At 56.2% G+C, this 24,433-nt stretch overlaps 1 protein-coding gene across 1 annotated transcript in view; it reads left to right on the forward strand.

The window, feature by feature from the left end:
- PEPD (peptidase D) overlaps positions 1–24,433 on the forward strand; it is a 130,573-nt gene that overhangs the window by 57,006 nt on the left and 49,134 nt on the right. The window contains exons 8-9 of the mRNA XM_075536416.1: positions 2,324–2,399; positions 3,505–3,551. Of these exons, the coding sequence (XP_075392531.1) occupies positions 2,324–2,399; positions 3,505–3,551 (123 nt within the window). The remainder of the gene's footprint in view (positions 1–2,323; positions 2,400–3,504; positions 3,552–24,433) is intronic.

Consider the following 24,433-nt stretch of genomic DNA (forward strand, 5'->3'; position numbering starts at 1 on the left):
ACAAGTACAAGCTGCCCCGCTCTCCTCCGCCCCAAAGACAAGGACGGTTAATGGTTTCCTTTCAGGAAGTGGCTGGAGGAGGAGGAGGCCGAGAGAGGGAAGGAGCCTGTCTCCCAGTAAAGGGAGGCGGGGGTGGGTGGGTGGGGGGTGGTGCATGGAGGAGGCTTGGGTTGGAACTCCAAACTCTAGTGTGTGGGTTGAGGGGCACCGAGCCACAGTGGGGGAGAGCATCCCTTTCCTTGTGAGTGGTGGGTGAGGAGTGTGCCCTTCTGGTGGCTTTTCTGCATGGAAGCGAGTGCCCCTGCTGGGAGGGAGGCTGAGGGAGGGGCATAAGAAGTGGGAGAGGGCATCTTAGGGAGCTGGGGAAAGCCAAACTTAGCCCAGGGGCGGGCTTCTCTGAGATCCTTGGTGGACACAGGGGCCTCTGTGCCCATTTGCCCGGCTGTGTGGCTTCTCCTGTGTGCATGGCCAAGCAGGAGCCGGCCCCGCGTGGTAGGCAGGCCCGTCCTCACAAGCAGGTTGGACCAAGCCCACTTAGCAAGTTTAGGTGGCCCGAGTCACGTCTGGAGGGTGACACAGGAGCTCTGCTGAGAAGAGAGCCAGGAGATGCTGCCCAGGCTCCAAGTGGCAGCGCGCAGTGAGCTGGGGTGCACAGCGGATAGCCTGATTCCTACTCATGGCTGTCCCTCTGTGGCCACCACCTCATCCTCTCAAGACACTTGTTTGCTGGGGACCCAAGACCCCCGGGATCCCTTCCTCTCTGCTCTCTAGGGTGGCCATGAGTCGGGATCAATCAAGGGCTTTGGAAGAGCCCTGAGCGTGTTCCCTTTGCCAGACGCAAAAGTGGCTCCTTGCTAAAAGGCTGGGTCCTCTCTAGCAAAGGGTTTGGAGGCAGCCGCAGAGCGGCACCGAGGACACCTCCTGTAAGCGGAAGTGGTGGGTGACCTTAGGAGAGGGGTGGCAGGGAGACCTAAACCACAGGCCACCTTCCCATCATGAGATCAGGGTCCCCACCACCCTACTGCTCTTCCCTCACTGCAGCTCCTCCCCCATGTGTGATGGTGGGCTTCCTCGTGTGATATTCACCTGGCTAGGCCCATCTGGCCAATCCCCTTCTCACATGGGTCCCTCTGAAGAAAGCCTTGTACCAACTCCATGTCGAGGGGAGGCTTGAGGGGGTTGCCGAAGGCCGCACAGCTGCAGGGCAGGCCAGCACCGGGGCCCGCCAGCCTCTGCCTCCTGAGCTCCTGCGCGCGGTGACATGCACCGTCGCCATTGAAATGCCGTGGTCCTAGCGTTACTTAGTTGAAACAGTGGCAGCAGGAAACTAGGATTTACTCAGCTTCTGGGTGGGCTTGATAGAAAGACCAGAAACCTAACCAAAGTCTGGCAAATTACTGTTGTTGCATGCCTTCGAGCGAGCTCCGACTCGGCGACCCCGAGCACATAGGAGACACGGCCTGGCCCTCGCCATCCCTTGTGTGAGGGGGGCCCAGTTGCAGGTTAGCTTGAGTCTATTGGGAGGATCTTGGAGAATTGAGTTGCAGGGGACCCAGCTGAGACTCAACTGGACAACAGGATCCCTGGTTGGGTGTCTCCTGCCTCCCGTGCACCCCACTCTCTCATCCGCCTTCTCTTGTCTGTTTCTAGTCCCCTGCTTCTCTCTGCAGACCAGCCACTCCACAATGCTAGTGCCCGGTCCCATCCCCACCTTCTCGGCAGAGGCCGAGTGCCACATGTCACTCCTGGGCAGATGTGTGGGGGTGGGCTGAAGGGAGAGGCTGAGGCAACCCACTGGGAAGGGCCCTAGAGGCCAAGATGCTTCAGGTCAAGGCAGGTCTAGCAGCCTCGCCATGTGGACTTTACCCCAACCAAAGGGGGAGGAGGGAGCCTTTCCAGGGGAGAAAGATGAGGCTGCCTGCTCCTATAGACATTTACAGCCTCAGAAACCCTGAGGGGCAGCCCTACTCTGTAAGGTCGCTATGAGTGGGGATCAACTTGATGGCAGGGGGATTTGTTTCTGATGGGTGAGGAAACTGATTCTCCTGAGGCTGGGATGTCTGTCTGTAGAGGCTGGACTTCTTCCCCCACCCACTGCAGCCCTCAGTGGGTCAGCATGGGCAGTGTCTTGCTTCAGAGGTTCCCACCCTGCCCCCACTCCATGCCCAGGCAGCCCACCTATAGTCTGCCTCCCTGGCAAGGCCAGGTTTGGCCTCTGTGTGGGCTGTGCAGGGTGTGGTGCACCCTGAGGGGCCCCTGGAGGGGTCCAGTCAGCCCCTGCTGCAATTAGTAACCTGCCACTCTGTTTTTCTCCTCCCCAAAGCCGAGTGTTTAAGACGGACATGGAGCTGGAAGTTCTCCGCTACACCAATAAGATCTCCAGCGAGGCCCACCGGGAGGTACGCTGGGTGCTGGCCAGTTGGCAAGCAGCTTGCTCTATGGGGGCAACCGGACAGCATCGAGGGGAGAGTCAAGGGGCAGGCCAGAGTCCCTGAGCTTCTTACCAGCATGCAGGTCTCACGTGGGACAGAGACACGGAACCGTCACTCCATTCTGTGCCCCAGTGGGGCCAGCACCAGAGGAGCTTCTGCCCCAGCTTCACACATGGCATTGCAGCCACCCCGGCCCTCTTCCCGCTGGTTTCATCCCTTTGACCGCACCCACAACCTGTTTTCAAACGCCCTATTCCCCCCATGGGGCGAGACCAAATAAGGACCTGCCTTTCTTAGAAGTTTTCAAGAGTCGAGCAAGCCAGAGCCTCTTAAAACACACACACACACACACACACACACACACACACACACACACACACACACCACCCTCCCACCCTTAAACACACACACACACCACCCTCCCACCCTTAAACACACACACACACACACACACACACACACACACACACACCACCTTCCCACCCCACCCCTCAATTCGCTGCCAACAACATTCAACAAAATTCTTACTCATAGACCCTCTGGGACAGGGTAGACCTGCCCCTGTGGGGTTCTGAGGCTTAACTCCGAACCTTTCCCTGAGGAGCTGCTGGTGGATTCAAACTGCTGACCTACTGGTTTGCAGCCTATCTTGTAACCCTGGGTCACCAGGGCCCCTCCTCACCGGTAGGAACCTACAGGAGCTGTTTAAGGCAAACAGAATCTCATGTACAAGTTCACTTCCTTCACACGTGTGCACAAGTTGAACCAAGGCAAACTTGGCCCAGTCATTTTAGCTTGTCCACATCCCCATCCTGCTGCCTCTGCACCGTTTCCACCACGTTCATCCCCCTGAGGAGAGAAGAACTCCACAGTGCTCTCAATAAACTACAGGCCTGGAGCCGGAAGAAAAACTCATAATTTGTCACATCTCTGCTCCACCGTGTGCGGGTAACATCCATTCATTTATTTATTTAAAGAAGAGGCTCCTTTGAAAAGGTGTGCTGCATTATTTATGAGGCTGTGTTACTTATCTCCTTAATACAAATCTCTCTGCTTAATATCCGTCCTCCAGGTAATGAAGGCTGTAAAAGTGGGCATGAAAGAATATGAGATGGAAAGGTAAGCTGCTCGCTCCTCTGGGTAGAGATTAAATTGTAGCAAACGATAATTTATGTTCCCTGTGCAGGTAGCAGATGAGGCGCTACCGCGGTCACAGCGACCTGACCTGAGTGGGGATTAGGAGGGAGGCTCCGGGATCGGGAGGAGGGATTGGCAGCCACCTGCAGGGCTCTCCTGCTCTCCTGGCGGAACATTTGATGCTAATGGTCTTTGACGACTTTCCCAGTGATTTTAGTGCCCCATCATCTCACCCCTGGACTTTGTGGCCATAATTTGAAGGAAACTTTCCCAAGTCGCTGCTCTGGTGACTCTCTGAAAGCTGGTAGGAAAACAGCTGGCCATTTTTAATGTGTAAACACTGCCATTATGTCTGATGTGCTTGGGCGACTGGGTGGCGGGCTGGCTAAGTGGTCAGAAAGTGCTCTGGAGAGCGACTTTGGCTGTGGGAGACTCGCTGGGAGCCCGGCCACTCTCAGTGCTGGGCTAGGGCTCAAAGGTCAGCAAACTCATGGGGTCAGCTGCCCATGGGGTGAGGAAGCCACTCGGGCAGTCTCCACTGCCCTGGTGGGCCGCTTTCCCTCCTAAAGCCTGGGGCAGCATGCGCCACGACAGGCTCTCCCACCAGTGACTACACCACCTCAAAGTTTCCCTGTGCATGTGTGTTGGCATGCTTGGGGAGGTTGCCCCCACCCCCTGGCACCCCTTGGCCCCGTCTTCCTCACCCGGCCTCAGAGGAGCTAGCTTGCTGCGGTTCCTCAGGTTGCTCTCCAAAGCCGAGCCTTCCAGAACACCCCTCCTAGAATGCTGGCCTCACGTCCCCGCCAGCCTTTGTAGCCCCGCTTGCAGGCCAGGGCAGGAGTGCAGGGCTTCACAGTGGTTTAGGGACAGGTTTCCTTTAAAATCTAGGTCTGCAATTCTAAACCCATGGGTGTCCATTGTTCCCTGCATGGGCACTGAGCAGGCCTGGTGGCCGTGGCAGCTCTGAAGGGGGCAGTGTGGCCCGGCTCTGTGAGCCCTTGTCTGCTGTGTCTCCGAGGCACCTGGGGAAGGGCCCTCAGGTCTGTCCCAGCTGTCATTTCCGTCATGCAATGTGGAGTCTCTGATCTGGTACCCCCAGCATCTCTGACACCCTGAGGACCTAGGGCATGGATTGTTCAGAGTGGGACCAGACATGCCCCCCCAAAATTGGTCTCTGGTAGAGCCCACCCTTAGTAATCCACAGCTGATGCCACAGATAGAGAGAACCAAGGGACTGGAGCAGAAATAGCTTGTCCTCAGCGCCATGAGCCCTGCTCTCGGACACACCGTGCTCTAACTTCAGGAGTCCAGCCCCAGAGCGGGTCTCAGGAGGGACCCAGAGCAGCTCCCCAGCCCGGTGCCACAACATGCTGCAGCCAGGTCTCGCCTTGCAGGGGTCTACACCCATAGCCTGAGCACCCCTACCCTCACCTCTTCCCAGCACCTGCCTCCTCCTAGATCCTTGAAGCAGGCCTCTGTTTTTTTTCTTATGGGAACCCCAATGTCAACAAGCAGAGCAAATAAAAGAACCCCAGATCCTTGCCAGGTAGTTTCTGTTGGTTTGGAGCAGGGTGCACACTGAAACCAACCACCCGCTACATGGGGACACACTATGCTGAGCTCTGGGGAGTGCTTGCCTTTGTGCTGCTCAGTGCCCTGTGTCCCCTCTGGAGCCCGCAAGGCACCTGGGGTGGTGGGGGTGGGGGAGCTCCAAGAAAGCAGCCTGAGGGCTCAGTGATTGACTCTCAGGGACAGCGCTGACTGCCTCACTGCTTCCTATCCTGCACCCCCTGTGCACCGGCCCCCTGTGGCTGGGCCTAGGCTGTACAGCAGGGAACCAGCTGGTCTGTGGGTCCCTCAGAGCTCAGTGTAGGCAGGTCAGCCCTGGAGCCAAGCCCAGTTGAATCAGAGATGAAGAGAACAAACACCAGGAGCCTGTACCCAGTGCTAGCCTTCGGGAGCAGAGCAGACCACGGACTCAGTGGCAGTGGGAAGCCGATTGATGGTCTGGGGAAGGATGGGCATCTTGACATGCCCCTGGCCAGGTTGAGGGGGACACCCTCTCTGCTCTTTCCTAGGCATCCACTGCCGGGAGGGGCCTTTGCTCCTTTAGCAGGACAGCATCTGAGCCACATTAGGGGCAGGAAATCTGTGGGTGTTGGATGGATGGATGGAAGCATGGATGGGTGGATGGAGGAGTGGATAGATGGGTGGGTATTAGATAGATGGGTGGATGGCTGAGTGGATGGGTGGGCAAGTAAAACGGTTCTGAGCCCTTCTTCTTCCTCCTTTGGTGGCATTGTGAATTCTAGAAGTCTGGTCCTCACCAGCTGAGTGACAACATCTCTTCCAAAGTGGAGGTTGTGGACTGGTCAGGGGGTGTGGTCTCAGGAATGTCAGGCCGGCAGGACAACTGTCTTGCCTGCTGACTCAAGGTTAAAGGAAAGTGTGCGTGTGTGTGCATGCGTGTGTGTGACTGGGCTCCTGCTTGTGGGGAGTGGCAGCAGAGTGTGTGGGGCAGACGTCGGGGCTGCTTCCCCCATGCTGGGGCAGGAGTGCGGTCAGCCCATGAGGGTTCAAGAGGAGAAAGTGGCCCGGGAGCGCACACGCGAGCCCTCCTCTGGGCTGTGCCTGTGAGCGCCGCGTCAGATGTGTCAGACGTAGGGAAGATCATTTGCCACAACTGAGGGGGAGTAAATTGTGTTAAGGCAATGGGTCATTAATGCTCCGGTAAACGGACTCTCACTGCATCTGACTGCAAGTCCAATGAGCAGTCCATTTTCCCGCCTGCTATTAGTTCATGCCCGTGGCATAACCAGCCTATAGCTGGCTGGCACGGGGCTGGCAGTGGAATCAATTACCTGCAAACACTAATTTAGAGCATGCTCAATTGGCGGTGTAAGCAGGTCCCAGTTCACACTTGCCACACCGAAATTAATAACATGATGTTTGACCGTAATTGAAATCATGTGCTCTCTCTCCAAGCTATGCACGAGGTGTTGGGCCCTCAGGACAGCGTCTGTGGGGCTTGGGGACCATATAAAGGGGAGAGGGACTGTGAGTCCTGATGTGGGGAGCTTGACCTTGCCACCCTTTCCTGGCCGGGCTCCATGGTACATTCTCCTGACGATGCCTGAAGACCCCACACCCCGCACTCCCACCCTGACAAGGCCTGGGTTTCTGCAGGGCCTTCCATCACACCACGATAGCTGCCACTTCTTCTAGACCTTTGTCCAAAAGGAGCTGGCCCAGCTGTTGTCTTATCCTGCCCTTTAGCCAGATGGAGCAAGGCACCTCTCTGCATGTTAAATGTGTCCATGGCATCCAGATGGAGGGGGCACAGCCCGAGCTGCCGAGAAGGGAAGTCCTCACCCTCTCACCACCACCACCACACACACGAATCCCCAACCAAACTCACTGTCATCGAGTCAATTCCAACTCATAGTGACTCTATGGGGCAGGTAGAACTGACCCCGGGGGTTTCTCAGACTTTGTGGGAGCACACAGCCTCAGTTTTCTCCCATGGAGCGGCTGGTGGATTCAAACCTCTGACCTCGTGGTTAGTAGCTCCATGTGGTGCTTGCTGCACCACCAGGGCTTCTTACCAGGGGCACTTGTTGCCAACTCCTCGCCTTGTTCTTGTTAATCAAGACCAGTGTGTGTGTGTGCGTTTCCCGTTCTCGTTTTAGGATTAGAAAACTGAACCCCACTAAGCAGGAAGGATGGTTGGATGGTAGGAGATTATAGGAAGCCCCACAGCCCTGTTAACTGGCTTATTGCACTAGTGTCCGCCCCTGTCTGAGCCTCACTAGACTAGTGCCCTCCCTTGTCCTCTGCAGTCCCTTGGTCGGTCATGGCACACTGCAGACCCTGAAGACACCAGCTCTGCGCCTGTCCCCCTTCTCACTCTCCAGGCCTCCCCCTGAGGCTCTCCCTGGCACACGAGCTAGACCCAGCAGCCATACAGAATCCTGGCGCCCTGCCCACCCCCAGGAGTGAAACCCTGGAAGGAATGGGAGTTCCTGGTGGGGTGTGTGGGGTCTCCATCTCCCTCCTTCCCGCCGGGTCTAGAGAAGTACAGTTTCCAAGGATGGGGCAGGGTTTGATCTCACAAACACCAGGGGTTCGGTCCCTGTCTGGCAAACCTCCGCAACCAAGAGGCTGCCCTCCACTTGCCTGCACCCAGGATAGGTGCTGGAGTTTGGGGTGCGTGGAGCAGATCTGGCAGCCTCTCTGAGCCCTGAGCTCCTGGGTAAGAATGGATGTGAGGCTGGCCATCGGGGTGCTGGGGTGGGCGTGGGGGTGCTGGTCATGGCTCTGGGCAGTGCCCTATCCCCTCCTTAGCGGAAGCATCTCAGGCTGAGGGAGGCCGGCCGGCTGAAGCCAAGCCTGGGTGTGAGGAGGCTTGAGCGCTGCCTCGTGTTAGTGGCCAGCCCAGTGGCCTGGTGTGGGTCTCCTGGCAACCCTTTCTAAGCTGTTGAAGGTGGGCCGTAACCAGCCACAGCCGGGGCCAGGAAACCCACCTGGCACCCCCCAGGAAGGTGGCTCACAGGGGCAGCACCCTAGCTGACCACTTCTCAGTGCCCATGACCTTCAGAGTGGCCTGGATGCCATCGTGGGCCACTCCATGTGGAAACAGGGTAGACTCCATGTGCCCGCACTCCCTGCTCTGCCTACCCTGCCTGACAGAGGGGCAGTGGGCTGTGAGGAGCCCCTCTCCTTGAGGCTCAGCAGAGTGGGATGCCTGGGGGCCTTGTGGGAGGAGAGGCCATAGAACTCTGGTTTAAAGCAGGGATAACTCAGTTTGTCTTTAAGAGTTACTGAGAAATGGGCACCTTCGGGCACAAACCAACTTGTTATACAGCCAGAAAGCTGGGCAGAGGGCCAGAGAGAAGGTTTTCCTGCAAACACATAGCCTGGAGGAGGCAGCCCTAAGTGGGTTTTGGGTGGTATAAAAGAAATGGACAGTTTCTTTTCACATGCCAGGCCCCTTGAGAACCACACTAAGCAACAGTGGAGGCTCAGGCACCCATGTCCCTGCCACCATTAAACCTGGCACCGACGCTGGTTTCAGATAGTTACCATCAGTCGGCCGATACTTGTCACTGTTTAAGGAAGTAGTGTTTTCTTCCTGCCCTGCTAGGAGATTTTATCAGCAAACGGTGTTGAGTTTTATCAGTGGAATTTGAGCATCTCCCTTGGTCTTTTGCATGTGTTTTAACAATACACTTAAAAATCTTTTTTTAGAATAATTATAGATTATACAGGACGTTGCAAGAAACTTATGGAGATCTTCTATCTCCCCCTCACCCCAGTTCCCCATGGTCAGCAGTAAGTAGTGGAACATGTCCCACAAGCAATGACCCATTATCGACGCTCATCTTTCTTTACAAGTTCTTCGCTTTGACCCGATGGTCCTTTTTGTCTCTGTTATGTCAGCTTGTCCAGGATACCACAATGCTTTTAGTGGTCATTTCTCCTGTGGCTCTTCTGGGATGTGCCTGACCGCCTTGCCTTGTTTCTGATGACCGACGGTTTGAAGAATCCTGCGGGAGCCATTTGTAGGTTGTCCTTCCATTTGAGTTTTTCTGATGTTTTCATCACGATTGGTGCCGTCATGTCAGTGCCACTGTTTGCTGAGACCCCTGCATGTCAGAGTGAAGCTGTGCCCAGGGCTCTGACAGTCAGGGGCTGATTTCTCAGAAGCCAGTGGTCAGGCCTTTGTTCCCACACTGGACTGGAACCTCTCACCTTTCGGTTAGCAGCAGAGCAAGTTAACTGTTGGTGGTTCTTGACAGGAAGAGCACAGAGGTAAGGTGTCGGGTGCACACGCTCAACCTGACTCTTTACCGATGAGGTCGTGTGAGGCTGGGCTGCTCCCCTCTGGAGTCCCTCTCCCCTCCACATGCGCTTTGGTGGAGGGGCCACTAAGCTCACCCCTGCCCCCTTAACAAAATTAAGAGTCATGCTGCCCCTCCTCGAGGGGCGAGGGTCTATAGACATGCTTGGAATTCTTCTGTACATTGTGATGCCCTGTGTATCCATTCATTTGCTTGTCTGTATCTGCAGGGACCTGTGGGTATTTATTGGATGCGTTGGGTTATCCAAGACTACATTTCACTTCTCACATTCTTCAGCACCACTGGGTCCTCTCTCTTGGGCGCCTGTGTCATTCTGAAACAGTGCTGCTCTTTGGCCTTTGAGTGCTCTGACTTCCTGATGCCACAGATCCCCAGAACCTAGAAGCAGCCCTTTCTCCCAGGAGTACCTGCCCCTTTGATTGGCGAATGGTATTCAGAGTCCCTGTCTTGGTGCTGGGTGTGCCTTCGATGAATGGTACCTGCAGACGTCCTGCTGTGGAGCCAGCACTGTCGGTGGCACCTACCGTGTTAGATCATTGTTTCAATGAGCGGTCAGGTATTCCAGATGTTGCCCCGACTTGTCGTTCCTGTTGGTGGGCCTGCCTGGGAGCGCCATTTGCCTGGATTGGAACCATGTCTGCTTCCTCTGCGGGAGACTCCATTGAAGGGAGACTCCCAGTCTGTCCTTGCTTTCTGGTTTTAGTTTGCTTTATGTCTTTGAAAAGTTGGTGATATTTCCTTTGTTCTCTTTGGGATGCATCCAAATTTGCTGCTACAGGTAACGCTTCATTAAGAAAAACAACAACGCCCCCCGCCCCACCTGGTGTTTCTCTCCGTGTTCGAGAAAGTTAAGCAGAGCTTTGCTTTGGAAAATGAGAGACTTAGCATGACTTCATGTTGCCCTCCCACTGCTCCCATGGTCCGCTGTTTCCATGACTGCTTTAGAGTACAGAAGAGACCCCATCTCAAATATAATTTAAAGAGAACATTTATAAAGTCTTAAAAGAGACAGAGACACACACATCTTATCTGGGTGAGGGAGGCCGCTAACATGAGGTTGAAATGGCTCAAGGGTTTATCGAGATGCCAAGTTTTACAGAGGGCATGGGTGGGCGACGGAAACTCACAAAATCATGGTTGGTGGCAGATGAAACATCACGGTGACAGGTGGGACCACAGAAGCAGGAATGGCAGCATGGTGGGGACATGTGCATGGTGAGATAGAAGGGCTGACAAGATTGGCCCTGGGCCTTCCAACCAGGGCGAGACTGACAAGCCCCTAGCAGGGAGACTGCCCCTCCCTGGGTGGCTGGCCGCCAAGGCCCTCTGCCTGAGGGCAAGATTGTCTGCTTTCTTGGTTACGGACCAGGAAGCATTCAGTGGAGGCCGGTGTGTGCTGGGACTCTGCAAGTGGATTGGGGCCATCACTGCCATCTGTAGCCTTCAAGCTCCAATACCTAACATAGCATCTCACTCCAGCGATTGCTTTCACCATTGTATGGTTTTACAGAGGAGTCTGGAAGTGTAGCTAAAGCACCCAGCTGCTAACAGAAAGGTCAGGGGTTCTAACCTACCACCCTCTCCCCGGGAGAACAGTGTGGTAGTCGGCCTCTGTGGAGATGTACCGTTCTGGAAAGCTCCGTGGGGCAGTCGATTCTGTCCTGGAGGATCGCTCTGCGTTGGAATTGGCGACAGTACTGCGTTATAAGGCTTCGGAATAACAGTTATTCAGACCTAACTCTGTCTCACTCAATCCAGTGTGGACCCGCTCTCTGCTCCACGTCTGCCTTTTCTCCACAGCTTTTACTGAGCCCCTGAAGTTTGGAGGGTCCTCTTGTCACCCTCTCTGTGAGTGATGACTGAACTAGGTGCGGACTCTTTGTTCCACAAAGCCATTCTCCCCTGATTCCCAGAAATCTTAAGGCAAATTATGTTCCTTCTCCTGGCTGCTGAGCAACTCTGTTATTGTTTTGCCCACATGCTTGTAGGATTCTTTGTTTACTCGTGAGAGCAGCAGCGTTTCCAAGAACCTGTCAGGTTGCTGCTCTCTCCTCGGGCTCCTTGCAGTATTTGGAGATCAGAATCCTGTCAGCCTCGCCAGCTGGCTTGGAGGATCAGGTGCAGGCACTCTCCTTGACACCAAGGGCGAGCCTGGCCTTGCGGTAGCCACACGTTTCACAGTGGGGACAGAGGCTTGAACAGCTCCCGTGGCAAGGTTCAGACAAACTGTGCTCTGACTTAGGCCAACCGGAGGTGCTGCTAGGAAGCAGCATCGAGCACCCAGACCAGATTGGGGGCGGGGGGAGAGGGGAGGCGGCAGCTGGTTGTCTGCAGGCCAGGTGACAGCTCCAGTCACGTCGGTAACAGCCCCGTAGAGCCAGCACATGATCCCCAGCAGGCCGGTCTGCCTACAAAGACTGGCCAGACAGCGGCACGTGAGAGCGCCTTTGGTGATGTGGCGCGTAGCCCTCATTTCTTCTGTTATCCCTGGGGATAGGCATTCATCCCAGTGACTGATGTTATCCCAGACCCCATGTCGATGTCGTCACCAGGCGTGTCACCTTGTGCAGACTGCACGCTGAGGTCCCTGCAGCTTCTTTCTTTCTCAGCTCCAGGGCGAGGTGCGCCCCCTGCCCCCCCAGTCAGAAGCCCTGCATGTGGATCTGGACTCGCCCCTCGGTGATGGTCTAGGAGCCAGTTCTTTAATCTGAATACTGAAATCTTTCTTCAGCTCCGCACCTGTGTTTAAATTCCTGTTCCAGGTGGCTCGGGTCTCCCGGGATGCAACCTCTGGACCTCCTTCCTGCTCACTCTGTGGGACCTGCCTGGTTGGTTGGTTTCGGTCAGCCATGAAAATCCTGGGTGTCTCTCCTAGCAAATAGGAGTGACTGGGACCCCTGGGCCCGATTTCCCAGAGAGCAGCCTTGGAGAGATCCGTGGAGCCCTACCTGCCTGCCCCCCCCCCCCCTGCTTTCTTCTCACGGTTTCTACTTGAGTTAGGAAAGAGCTCCCTTACCCGAGACTCGATCAAAAGAGGGAGAACATAAGAGACAGTTGAAAGGGTCACATACCTCAAGAAAATGAGAAGGCTGCAAAGAAGACCGACGGGCTTTCATGTTTGGTGTGTAAATGCTCCGTCAGCCTCACCTGCCTCTTCAAGGTACCCGCCGGGGTCCTGCCTCCACCCCACTCCAGCCTCGCCCCTGCTCCCACTTGCCAAGGTGCCCTATGCCAGACACAAAGGGGTGGGCATCCAGGAAGGGCTTAGCTTGTCTCGGGCTGCCTCCCTCCCGAGCAGACAGGCAGTTGTGATTGTGCCACGCGGGTGGTGCCGGGCCTGAGAAGATTCTCAACCAGACCTATTACATTCTGGTGTGGAGCGATGCTCCCTCTGGGAGCAATTATTCCGGGCCCCCAGTTGGGGTGTTTGGACCCCCTCCGTCCTACTCTGAATTCGGTGATGTCATGAAGGGGTTAATCCAGGAACTCTGAGAGGTGTCTCCACGTCCACCACGGGCATGTCGGCTCCTTCAACCTGAGATCTTCTTGAAAAAACCCGGAAGGGGTTCCACGTGGGGGACTCAGTCCCAGGCTCCCTGTCCTGGCCCATAGCTGGGTACCCACCCAGTGACCCCAGCTGGGCCTTGCCTCTGCCTGGCACTGGACTCCTAGTGGTTGGTATGGGCCTTTGAGAATCCTCCAGCAGTGGTCTGCAGCCTGGGCCCCAGCCACTGGCCTACCCCACCCCCGCCCCCCCAACAGCTGCCCCAGAGCAGGGTTAGGGTGGGCTGATGGACGCTCTGGGCATCCTGGGCACGTGGCGCACTGCAGTGGGTGTGCTTCTGAGAAGAGGGAGACACCCTCTGGGCCAGCCCGCAGGCCTCGGTGTCTGAGCTGGTGTGATCCCGCCCTGCTGCTGACAGTAACGGCTTGCTGTGGAACATTCTGGGTTCTGCCTGGGCCCCCAGTGCTGCCAGTTGCCAGCACTTCCTCATGCCCCAGCTGCCCTGAGCAGAATGAGAGCACAGAACTGCTGCAAAGCTGGGCTGCAGCTGCCTGGGCCAGCCAGCCGGCCCAGCCTGGAGCAGCTCCGTGCCCTTACTGTGTCCCCAGACTGTGTTTATGTCATTTCCATCCTACTGGTAGAAAAGAAGGCTCGATGGAGCCATGTACCAGCACCGGGGTCTGCTGCCCCACCATGGCCCCATGGTAGTGAGTGGGCCGCCCTCCCCCACCCCCTGCAGTCTTGGTCACTTTGTGATGAAAGCACTCTGGGGTCCTTCTGTGTCCCTTTGCGATGACACTTTGGTGGTCCTTGGGTGTGAGTACAATCGCTGCTGTCTCTTTGTCAGGGCCTGAGGGGGGGTTGACCCCCACCCCATGGAGCAGCACTGTGACCTGCTGGTGGTGTGGGGGTCTTCCACGGACATCCTGGTGCACTGCAGCTCTCCCCACTGTCAGGGGTGTCCTGGCTTGTTGGCAGAGGACCCAGCTGGTCCAGTGGGTCCAGGTGGTTGGTTCAGGAGAGGGGCTGCCTGACCATCGAGCTTGAGAAGTGGAGACGTGAGGTTCAACCACTCTCCCTGGAGCTGGGCTCCTGGCTGGCTCTGGTGACAGGCACATGGACCTGGCCAGGGGAGGCACATCCGGAAGCTTCCACCCCAAGGTTCTGTCAGCATAAAACCTGAACCAAACTCACTGCCCCTGAGGGTCTCCCACCTGGACGGACGAAGCCAGTGCCTGCTGATGGCATGAGGTGGCGCAGCCTTCGCTTTCTGGGTGGGGCTCTTTGGAGGAACGGTGCCAGCAACAGGACTGGGGAGGATATTCCTGGATGCACGGACACAGTTTGCATAGGTTCGTCCTTGTTCCCACCTGCCACAGCCTGCCAGTGCGTGCCCCCAGGGCCCTAGGCACCATTCTGCCCAGGCTGAGAGGGAGAAGCACTCGGGTGAGGTATGGGCACTGTCACTAGCCTGCTGGTGACAGAGTGTCCAGGGTCCCCAGTGAGTCTGGGGTCGGATGGCCCTCCTGCACCCATCCATTGGGAGCACGGTCAGTGATTTCCCTCCACCTCGGCGTCCGTATATTGTCGGCATGAGCTGGAGCCTTTGAATCATGCATCCTGACAGCTCTTCTTGAAGCTGGGGAAAGGTGTAAATTCATCTAGGTTCCGTGAGAGGAGCCTGGAAGAAAGAAGTGTCTGCTGGTTGCGTGATGGGTGGCGGGCCTGGAGATAGCGCTGGTGGCTCTGAGATCAAACAGCTGGGAAATGGTTTCCCAGGAAGAACCCGGGGAATTCTAAGTAGGTAATGAGTAGTGACTTTCTTTTGATTTACGGCAAGACTTGGCAATCAATCTGTAATGCTTTGAAGAGGAAAGGCATGCCTCTGTGACAGGCGGCAGAGCACTGGCCGGCTGAGGAGCTGAGGACCGGCCGCCCTGCCTCACTGGGGAGAGGCCCCAGGCCCCAGTAAGGGCAGATGGGCTGGGCTCTCAAGTCCCTCTCTGCCCTCCCCTCTTGTCTTGGATCTTGTCCCCGTGAGATACCAAGTCCTGCATTCACGTCATGGGTGACATGGCGTGTGGCCTCATCTGGGCCAGACCTGCCTCCCCTCTGCCTGAGTGTGTCCTGTGCTCTCTGGGCGAAGCAGGGTCCTCGGCAGGCTCGGTGCGGAGGGGCAGGCAGGCCTTCAGGAGCATGATAATCAGCCCTCAGTTACTGCAGAAGGAGACCGAGCTGAGTGCATGTTGGAGAGGCACTGCGGGTCGGCGAAGCGAGGCGTGCCGGCAGGGCACCTGGCATTGGTGTCCCCTTAGGCTGTGGCCATGGCAGTGGGGGGAAAGGGCCAGTGGGAGGCGAGGGTGGGGTGAAGCTGATGGTTGGATGCTCATAAGGGAGGAGAAAGGACGGGTGGGGTTGAATCCCGGCCCTGAATGAGAGCCTGAGTCTCTCGCTGAGACACTGCATTTTCAACAGCCCTCCCCGCCTCCCTTCTTCTGGGCCTCACTGGCTGGTACTGGGGGCACCCTGCCCTCAGGCTGTACTTTTATGAGGCCCTTGAGTTTGGGTGGAGGTGATCCTCCAGCCCTGGCTCTGCACTCTCAGCCTTCAGCCTGGCCCTATGGGCTTGCCTGGCCAGAGGCGAAAGAAGTCACACTGAGAGCAGAGTGAGGGAGATTGAGAGGGAGAGGAGAGAAATTGGGCCTATGTTTATGACCACTAAACATTGCCTCTCACTCTGCCCAGCGGAGGCCCCTGGCGAGGAGTGGACACCCAGGGCAGGAGGTGGGGGCACTCAGGACGGCTCTCGGGCATAGCTGCAGAGGCTAAGACAGGGCACAAAGTGTGGGTTGCATTCAAGATAGAAGAGTGAGGAGGAGCCTGGGCAAGTGGGTTCTGGGGCCTTAGAAAGGTGGCCCTTCTTTTGCACAGCAAAATTGTGGTTCTCAAAGAGGAAGCAAAGCCGGCGGGGAGGGCTGGGAAGTGCTTGGCTAGCGTGTTGTGTAAGGGCCCTCCAGCTGAGGGCAAGTCAAATCCCTGGACGCATTTACCGAACGCTGCACAGAGCCCTGGGCTTGCAGCATGGCGGCCAGGTCCTGCGCCCAACAGTCAACAGCACTGGGCAGCCTCTCTGGAGTCGGTTCCCCTGGGAGCTCCCGCGAGCACGGTGCGTTTCCGCCCCAAGCTTCCCTAAGCCGGGCTCCCTGGGCATTGTGAATCCCTCTTATAGAAAAGGCATGTGAGGGCCAGAGAGGCCAGCTCAGTTGCCTCAGATCACTGAATTGGCAAGGGGGTGGGGAGCCAGGATTTGAACCCTAGCCATGTGAATCTGGGGCCTGCATCCTTCACTACCTCAGCCCAGTGGCAGGGTGCCCAGAGCTTTTGATCCTGTCGCTGTTGGAGTGCCTGCAGAGCTCAGGGAACTAGGGAGGCGTGATCTCTTTAGGAGAGTTCTGACTTTTTTTTTAAAGCCAAGTCCCTATCACAGTTATAGGTCACAGTTATGGTGACATATAACCTAGTGTCAGAATCAGGACAGAATGTGGACCTGGTCCAGTAGCAATTCCACCTTACAAAGGAAAAGAGGCTACTGAAGCCCAGGCACACTGCTCCTCGCTCTCCCCTCCCTGGGGTCAGCCTCGTCTGGGAATCCTGGGCCCATTGCCCTGGGGCTGGCTGGGTTTGGCTTTCGGGGGCCACAGGTCCAGGGAAAAGAGCAGGCCGAGGGACAGCACTGGCACAAGTGCCTGGCATCTCGGGTGTCAGCTGTAGGCAGGGCAGAGAGAACGGCCCAGCTCAGGAGTGGTGGGAGGGACAGTCTTTGCTGGCCAGGCCCCCGGATATTTCTGAGGTAAGAAATACAGCCGCATGTGAGCAATTGGAAAGGAACGCAGTGTGCGTTTGTCATCAGTGCCACGACAAGACAGTATGTGGTCTTATAGCTGCCTCGGGAGCACCACACCAGAGCGCCCCGGGTCCCCGCAGGGCCTTGCACACAGAAGGTGATCAGTGAGTGTTTCTTGGGGAAGAGGAGGAGGCTGGGCTGGGGCCTCTGGAGGCTCATTCAGTTGTCTGGGCCAAAGGAGGACCTGGCCCCTGATCCCAGAGCTTCCCACCTCGCTGTGTACTCCAGAAACAGGCTCCAGCCTCCTGGAAGCCTTGAGGGCTCCTGGGGAGGGCTTCACTTCCGGTGGATGAGGTCACCAACCGGAAACACAGGCTCAGTGGTTGCTGAGGAGTCAGGACCAGAAGACAGGGGTGCGTGCTTGGGTCCCAATGGGACGTGTGTAGCAATCCCTCACAAGGGGTCCCAGGCCAGGCAGAGGTCAGTGGTACGTAGAAAGATGTTGAAGGTCAGCGTGAGCTTCTGAAGGCAGACGTACGAGGGAACTCCAAAACGTCGTTGGGCAAATGGAATGAAACGATTATGGAATTTCTCCATGAATCTTTGGAAGGCCCCTCATATTAGTTCCCTGTGGGTATTGTAACAGATTGTCCATAAATTAGTTGCTGAAAATAAATAGCCTCCAGCTCCAGAGGCTAGAAGTACAGTCTGTTTCCCTGAGCTCAAATCCTGGTGTCAGCTGCCTGCATTCTTTGACTTGTGGGCACAACAATGCAGTCTCTGCCTCCCAGCTCCTGTTCCCTCCTCGTCTTCTGTGTCTGTCACGTCTCCCTCTGCCTGTTGCTCACGAGGACACCTGGAATTAGATTCAGGCTACTCTCGCCAGGTTAAGCCCTCTAATGTAGTCACACTTCGAAGATCCGTCCAAGGGTTTTCCTGTAGTGCCCCAGACACCCTCTTGATGACATGCTCCCTGCTCCCGGCCACACATGGAGGACACCCACCTCACAGCACCTGTCCTCAGCAAGGCGCCCTGCCTCCTGCTGGCAAGCATTGCACTGCTCTGGGGCTGGAAAGACCGGATCAAGGACAATCTCTGGTTTCTCCAGAGATCGAGTCCCCTTTAGGGAGCAGAAAGGCTCATGCTTCTCCCGAATGGAGAAAGCGGCTGGTGGGTTTGAACTACTGATCTTGCAGTTAGCAGCCCACTATCGCCACCGGGGTTCTTTCGTTACATAGTAAGTGCTGGTAGGGCCGTTGAGCTAGTTCTGATTCACGGGGACCCTGCGTGCAGCGGAAGGTCCTGGGCCGTCCTCCCCGTTGTGATGTGCGGCACACTGCCTCAGCCTCAGTGCCAGTCATCTCCCTGAGGGCTTTCTTTCTCACCGAGCCTCCACTGCACAGACATGTCTTTCTCCGGGAACTGATCCCACCTGAGCCCCTGCCCACAATATGTTAGGTGATGTTTTGCCATGCTCCCTTCTAAGGAGCATTCTGGCTGTACCTCTCCCCAGGAGGACTGGTTTGTCCTTGTGGTAGTCCGTGTACTTGCAGTGTTCTTCACTGGCCAGCTTTCACATGCGTCTGAGGGCATGGAAAATACCATGGCTTGGGTCAGGAGCACCTAGTCTCAAAGTGACATCATGCTCATTAACACTTTGGGGAGGTCTTAAGCAACAGATTTGCCCAATGAAACATGTCATTTGATTTCTTGACTGCCTCTTCCCTCAGCATCAATTGTGGGTCCAAGTATATTAAAATAAACCAACAAACAAGCTCAGTGCCATTGAGCCCATTCCAGCTCAGACTGACCCTCGAGGACAGGTAGAACTGCCCCTGTGGGTTCGAGACTGTAACTCTTTATGGGAGTAGAAAGCCTCATCTTTCTCCCATGGAGCAGCTGGTGGTTTCGAACTACTGACCTTGTGGTCAGAGGGCAGCGAGTAACCACTGTGCCTCCAGGGCTGCACCGCTAAGCATATGAGGTGGTGACAAACACTATGGGGAAAAAGAAAACCGGGAGTCCTTGCAGGTTAAATAGGCTTGGCTAGCGAGTAAGACCTGGAGGGGTGGGGCAGCAAGGGGACCTGTGCAGCCGTGAGTGTTGGTGCTGAGCCCTGCCACTGGAGGGTCACGTCACACTCGGTCTATGATGGGATGACGGGTGACGGGGTCTGATGGAGGTGTGAAGCAGGTCTCTTAGCAAGGGTAGGGGCAGGGAGCAGGGAGCCTGGAGGTGGGCAGCGCAGCAGGGACGGGACAGGGGTGGAGGAATTGAGACCATTGGGCTCCCACGTATTTGGAAGGGGCTGCTTGTCTGAGGTGAGTCAGGGATGATGCCAGAACTTACGAATTCTGTTCAGCACGCCTCTGGTAACATTTGACGTTTGCTCCTGGGAGTTTATTAAAGGTATCCATCAAGGGCTGAGCCTAGTGGGGGGTGGGAAGGGTGTCTTGCTTGCATCACCGGGCAGGCTGGTGCCCAGGGATAGCATCGACTCCCCAGTCTTGGTCCCCATCCTGGACAGAAGTCGTGGTGGAGGCTGACCAGGCCTTGTTCGGATGGTGCTGGGCTGTGTGGCCCCAAGCCAGTGGAGGGAGCATCTGGGCTGACCATCTCTGGAAGAGCCTTCCTGTTTGGATCTTCAGGCGAGATGGAGCTTCCAGGCAGCCAAGTGGAATAGCGTGGGCCCAGAGGCATTTCGACCCCACTGCTGACACACCAACTGTCCTCTGCATCACACACACACACACACACACACACACACACACACACACACACCGTCACACACCCCAACTGTACTCCGCATCACACACACACACCAACTGTCACACACCCCAACTGTACTCCGCATCACACACACACACACCAACTGTACTCTGCATCACACAGACACACACACCCCAACTGTACTCTGCATCACACACACACACCAATTGTACTCCACATCACACACACACCAACTGTACTCCGCATCTCACACACACACACAGCAACTGTCCTCTGCATCTCACACACACATCCCAACTGTCACACACCCCAACTGTACTCCGCATCACACACACACACACACACACACCAACTGTACTCCGCATCACACACACACACACACCAACTGTACTCCGCATCACACACACACACCAACTGTATTCTGCATCACACACACACACACACACACACACACACAAACAACTGGCCTCTGCATCTCACAGACACACACACAGGCGCGCACACAAGTCTCCCCCTCCTGTTCCAAGCTGCTTACCGGTACTGGACATTCTTGCTGGATTTATTCTGATGGGCTGTATGCACTTAGCAGTCGAGAAAGATATTTGTCATTTTGCTATAAAACATCAGACACAACGTGACCTAAACAATTGTGACAGCAGAGAGTTCAAGCGTGGTCTAACATGTTAGTGTTATTTATGATGCTTAGAGGTCTGGCCCCTCAGTATCTACTTAATCCCATCTAAATCTGGAGTGCCGCCTCCTGGGTCTGCCTGGTGTCTCTGATGGCTGTTAATAACCACTGCCCCGCCATCTGTCTGCCCGCAGAAAATCCAGCAGCTCATGTGGCTATTAAAAAACGTCACTGGTCCTTGCCCGAGTACGTAGGGACAAATAAAAATGGCTGAATGTGGAGACAGCAGAGGACCTATGTTTCTAGGATTTCTGTCCCACTGATAACTAAAAAATCCAAGCTCACTTCCATGAAGTTGATGGCAACTTAGAGTGACCTTGCAGGACAGGGCAGCGCTGCCCCCATGTTTCCAAGACTGTGACTCTGTCCTGGAGTAGAAATCTCATCTTTCTCCTGAGGAGCCGAAGGGGGCTTCCACCTGCTGACCTTGCGGTCAGCAGTGCAGCACGTAACCACAGTGTGACTAGGGCTCCTGGGCCCTTGGTGCTGGTGATTAAAACAAACTGACATTCAAAACAAGTCTTGAAACTACAAAGTTGCCGGTTGAGAAATTAACTTTGAGAAGGGCTGTGCCAGGAATGGGAGGGACAGCCATCCTGAAGGTCAAATTCTAGTAGCTATGAAATGTGTTCTCTAGGCGGGCCACGTCCTTGTAGAGCCCCGCTTGTTGGGGCTCCCTGCCCCCCCGAGTGCTGGCCGGCTCCTAGGGAGCCCCTACTCTGTCTCTCCTCATTTTCCTGCATCTCCCCACTTGTTCTCTCTGACAAAGGGCCCCTCTCCTTCAGAAGTCTTCTCGCCAGTCCCAGCTGCACAGTTGTACCTCCCAGCGCTTGGCCTCTCTACTGTGGAACTCTGTTGTTGTTGTTTTGAGTTGCCCAGGTCCCACACCATCATCACCACCGTGTGTGAGACTGTTCCCGGCGGTCCCTGTTCTCACCGACCCTCTCCCGGCTTTCCCAGCCGTGAGCTAGGGCCTTGTCTGTCGTGTGGTCTTTCCTGATGGCCTGTCCAAAGGAAGCAAGCCGATGTCTTTCCAGGCTTCTTCTCAGGCGCCTTCTGCTTGCCTCTCTGCCAAGACTGCTTTGCTCGTTCCCGCCAGCCATGGTGTAGCCGGTGTTCTCTGTCGACCCCTGCTTCTCCTGCTTTCCCTGGGCATCGTCCAGCTTTGGCATGTGTGTCAGGTGGCTGAGAAGACCATCGTGTGGGTCAGGCACACCTTAGTCACCCAAGTGAGATCTTTGTCTTTTAACACTTGAAAAGGGGTTTTTGCAACTGACTGGCCAAATATAGTATTTTGTTTGATTTCCCGACTGCTGCTTCCACGGATGATTTGAACGTAAACTCTTGCACGAATCAGTCACATCTGCCCCTGGGCCTGCCCAGCTCATCCTGAATACACAGCATGTATGTCCCCACTAGCCCGATAAACTAGTCCCAGACCCACGGAGCTGAGGTACCGGGTGTGCCCCAACAGTTCCCCTCCTTGGGCCCTTCCAGGATGCAGGGGTAGGGTTGATGGGTGGCGGACTGGCCCATTCTGGCCCGCTGCCCACTGGAGTAATTCTGTTAGATGGGCAACAAGTGCAGGAATCAAGAAAACACTACTATCGATTTTCCCATAAGGTGCAATTTGTGGTAAGTGAGAGGACCTTCTTGGCAATACCTCCAGCTCAGCTGACGGGTGGGGGTGGGGGGAACAGGGAGAGGGTCTCAGGCGGCTGTCAATTTGCAGCAGTGACAGGGCCCTTTCTAGAGTCCCTGGACTCCTGGCCACAGGGGGCAGATGTGCCCAGCCCTAGTTCAGCGGAAGCACCTTGCCCTTGGGATGGGGAGCGGTGCGGGTGCGTAGGACACTCCCGCCAGCCTCCAAGCAGGCCTGCTTAGTGCCCACCAGGACCCTTCCTCCCTTTCATCTCTCGCCCTGCTGCTCCCTCTCCCTCTCCCCAACGGCCTGGCCTCTCCCATTTCCCTCCGCCCTTCCACCTCCCTCCCATCTCACACCTGCTGCCTCCTCTCTCCTCCCCCCTCCCCCGCCCCCGCCCCAAAGCAGCCCTTGGAAACCAGAACACAGCCGTCCTTACTCTCCCCCCTTCGTCTTTCTTCTCTGCCTCCAACCCACACCTGCGCCTTCCTCCTCCCTCCTCACCACTGGAGGCTAGCCTGCTCTCTCCTCGCCCTCCAACGTCCCCCAGCGCCTGAGTGGACATTCGGCACCAGGAAGCCAAGGATGGCTGCTCAGAGCCCAGAAGGGATACTAGCGCGCACACCAGGCTGAACCTAAGATGAGGTGGCAGTCGGGCTGGTGCCCGGGACGGAACTGGGGATCCCATGGGCAGCACACAGGGGCGTGGTTTGAGACACACTAGGTGTGAAGAACTCAGCACAGCCCTCAGAGAGGCGGAGTCCACAGCGTGTGGTTATGCCTGGGAGCTGAGGGTCAGGAGGGCCCACTGGGGAGCACAGAGCATGTATGTGACATGTATGTGACATGGTGTAGTGGTTACACAGGCAGCTCACTGCCAAGGCCAGCAGTTTGAAACCATCAGCCCAGCCGTGGGAGGAAGACAGGGCTGAGTCGGCATCAACTCGGCAGCGGTGCCTCGGGTCTTTTCTTTTGGATGTGGGCCAGGTGCCAGCCCTATTGTACAGGCTGGGTCACTGAGGCAGAGAGGGCTGCTGCAGGAGCCGAGGAGCCCTGTGCAGACTGAACTAGGAGTCAGTTCTGGGGCACCCTGGCATCCTAACCAACCCTGGTGGGCCCTGATTGGTCTTTGTTCTGAGCTGTGAGCAGAGTGGAGGCTTAGAGGTCCGTCAGCTTCCTGACCACCTGTCCATTCTGAGAGAACTGGACGTTGGGAAATGACAAAGGAGGCCACCGGTGAATCACCCACCCTGGGGCCTCAGCTTGGCCTCCACATTCTGTTTTCCATAACATTAATTACATTTATTATTCATCAGTGTCTGAAACAGGCTTCGGAGGACCTCAATTTCCCAAGTCCTCCGGGCTCTCACAGCTGAGGCTCCTCTGTGGCGGGCTGTCTCGGGTCCCCTGTGGCTTTGAATCAGGATCAGACGTGGTCGCCAAGGGGCTGGAGTCTGGAAATGAAACAAAGGAGACCCTGCTCTCAGGCAGCCCTGGGGCAGGAGGGCAGGCAAGTGGTTCGCTGCCTCTTCTCTCTCCTCGGCCTGGAAGTGCGGGGAGACAGAGATGCTGTCGCCTCACCTGCCCTTGTTCTCCCCGGCTGCCCGGTTCTTGGTGCCACCACCTCCATCAGCAGTGTCTCGGGTCTTTACCAGTGAGCCCTTTATGGTAGGTGGACACTTTTGTACCCTTGCTGGCTGCTGACCCCCACCCCCAGCTAGCTGACCAGGCTTGTTTTCTGCATAGAAGCAGTCTGCAGCCCCTGGGGGACAGGAAGGACCTGTCCCATCATATGGGATAGATGTCATTTTAAAAACAGGGGATTTGCACCTGCTGTGGCTCCCCAGGAGCGGGGACCTCTGACAATGATGCCTGGGGCTCACATTCGAGCTTCTGGTTCAGAAACTGAAGTGGGCTTGGGAGGCTCCCCCAAGAGCAGATATGAGAAAGAGCCTCTTCTGCCCCTGCTCAGAGAGACAGGCAGGATGCGGTCCTCACACCTGATAGACCAGGGAAATGAGGGCCGAGGCTGGACACAGCGTGGGTCAACCTTGGAAACAACATGCTTCGCAAAATAATGTGGACCCAACGGACGTGTGCTACATGGTGGCATTGAGACACAAGAGGCAAGTGGACAGAGAGACTAGGCGGACTAGCAATTCCCGGGCAGAGCGACGTGGGAGCCAGGAGGCCTGCGTCGTGCTCTGAGGGCTGGGGATGGCAGGGGAATCATTTGGAGGAGAACCACCGGGGGCTCCACATGAATGTAAAGGATGCCATCGATGGTACCTGGTACCTGGACACACTGCTGAAGTGGCAGGCGTTTTGTTACATGCATTTTTTAAAGGGATGTTTTTTCAAAGAAAAGAAAGAGCTATTAGAACATCGATTGGGAACCCCCTGGCGCAGTCCACCCCTGCTGAACATGCCGCACACGGTGACCCAGGGACCACCAAACGTACTCCAGAATGTTGTGTACACGCTGGGCATCGTCTGGAAAGGGGTCCAGCCCCACCTCCCGCCTCCGGTAAAAAGGACAGGCGATAGTGTGTTCATACAGTGGGTAGCAGTGAGGCGAGCAGGGAGAATA

This window comes from Tenrec ecaudatus, chromosome 18 (assembly GCF_050624435.1).
Source record: "Tenrec ecaudatus isolate mTenEca1 chromosome 18, mTenEca1.hap1, whole genome shotgun sequence".
Classification (NCBI taxonomy): domain Eukaryota; kingdom Metazoa; phylum Chordata; class Mammalia; order Afrosoricida; family Tenrecidae; genus Tenrec; species Tenrec ecaudatus.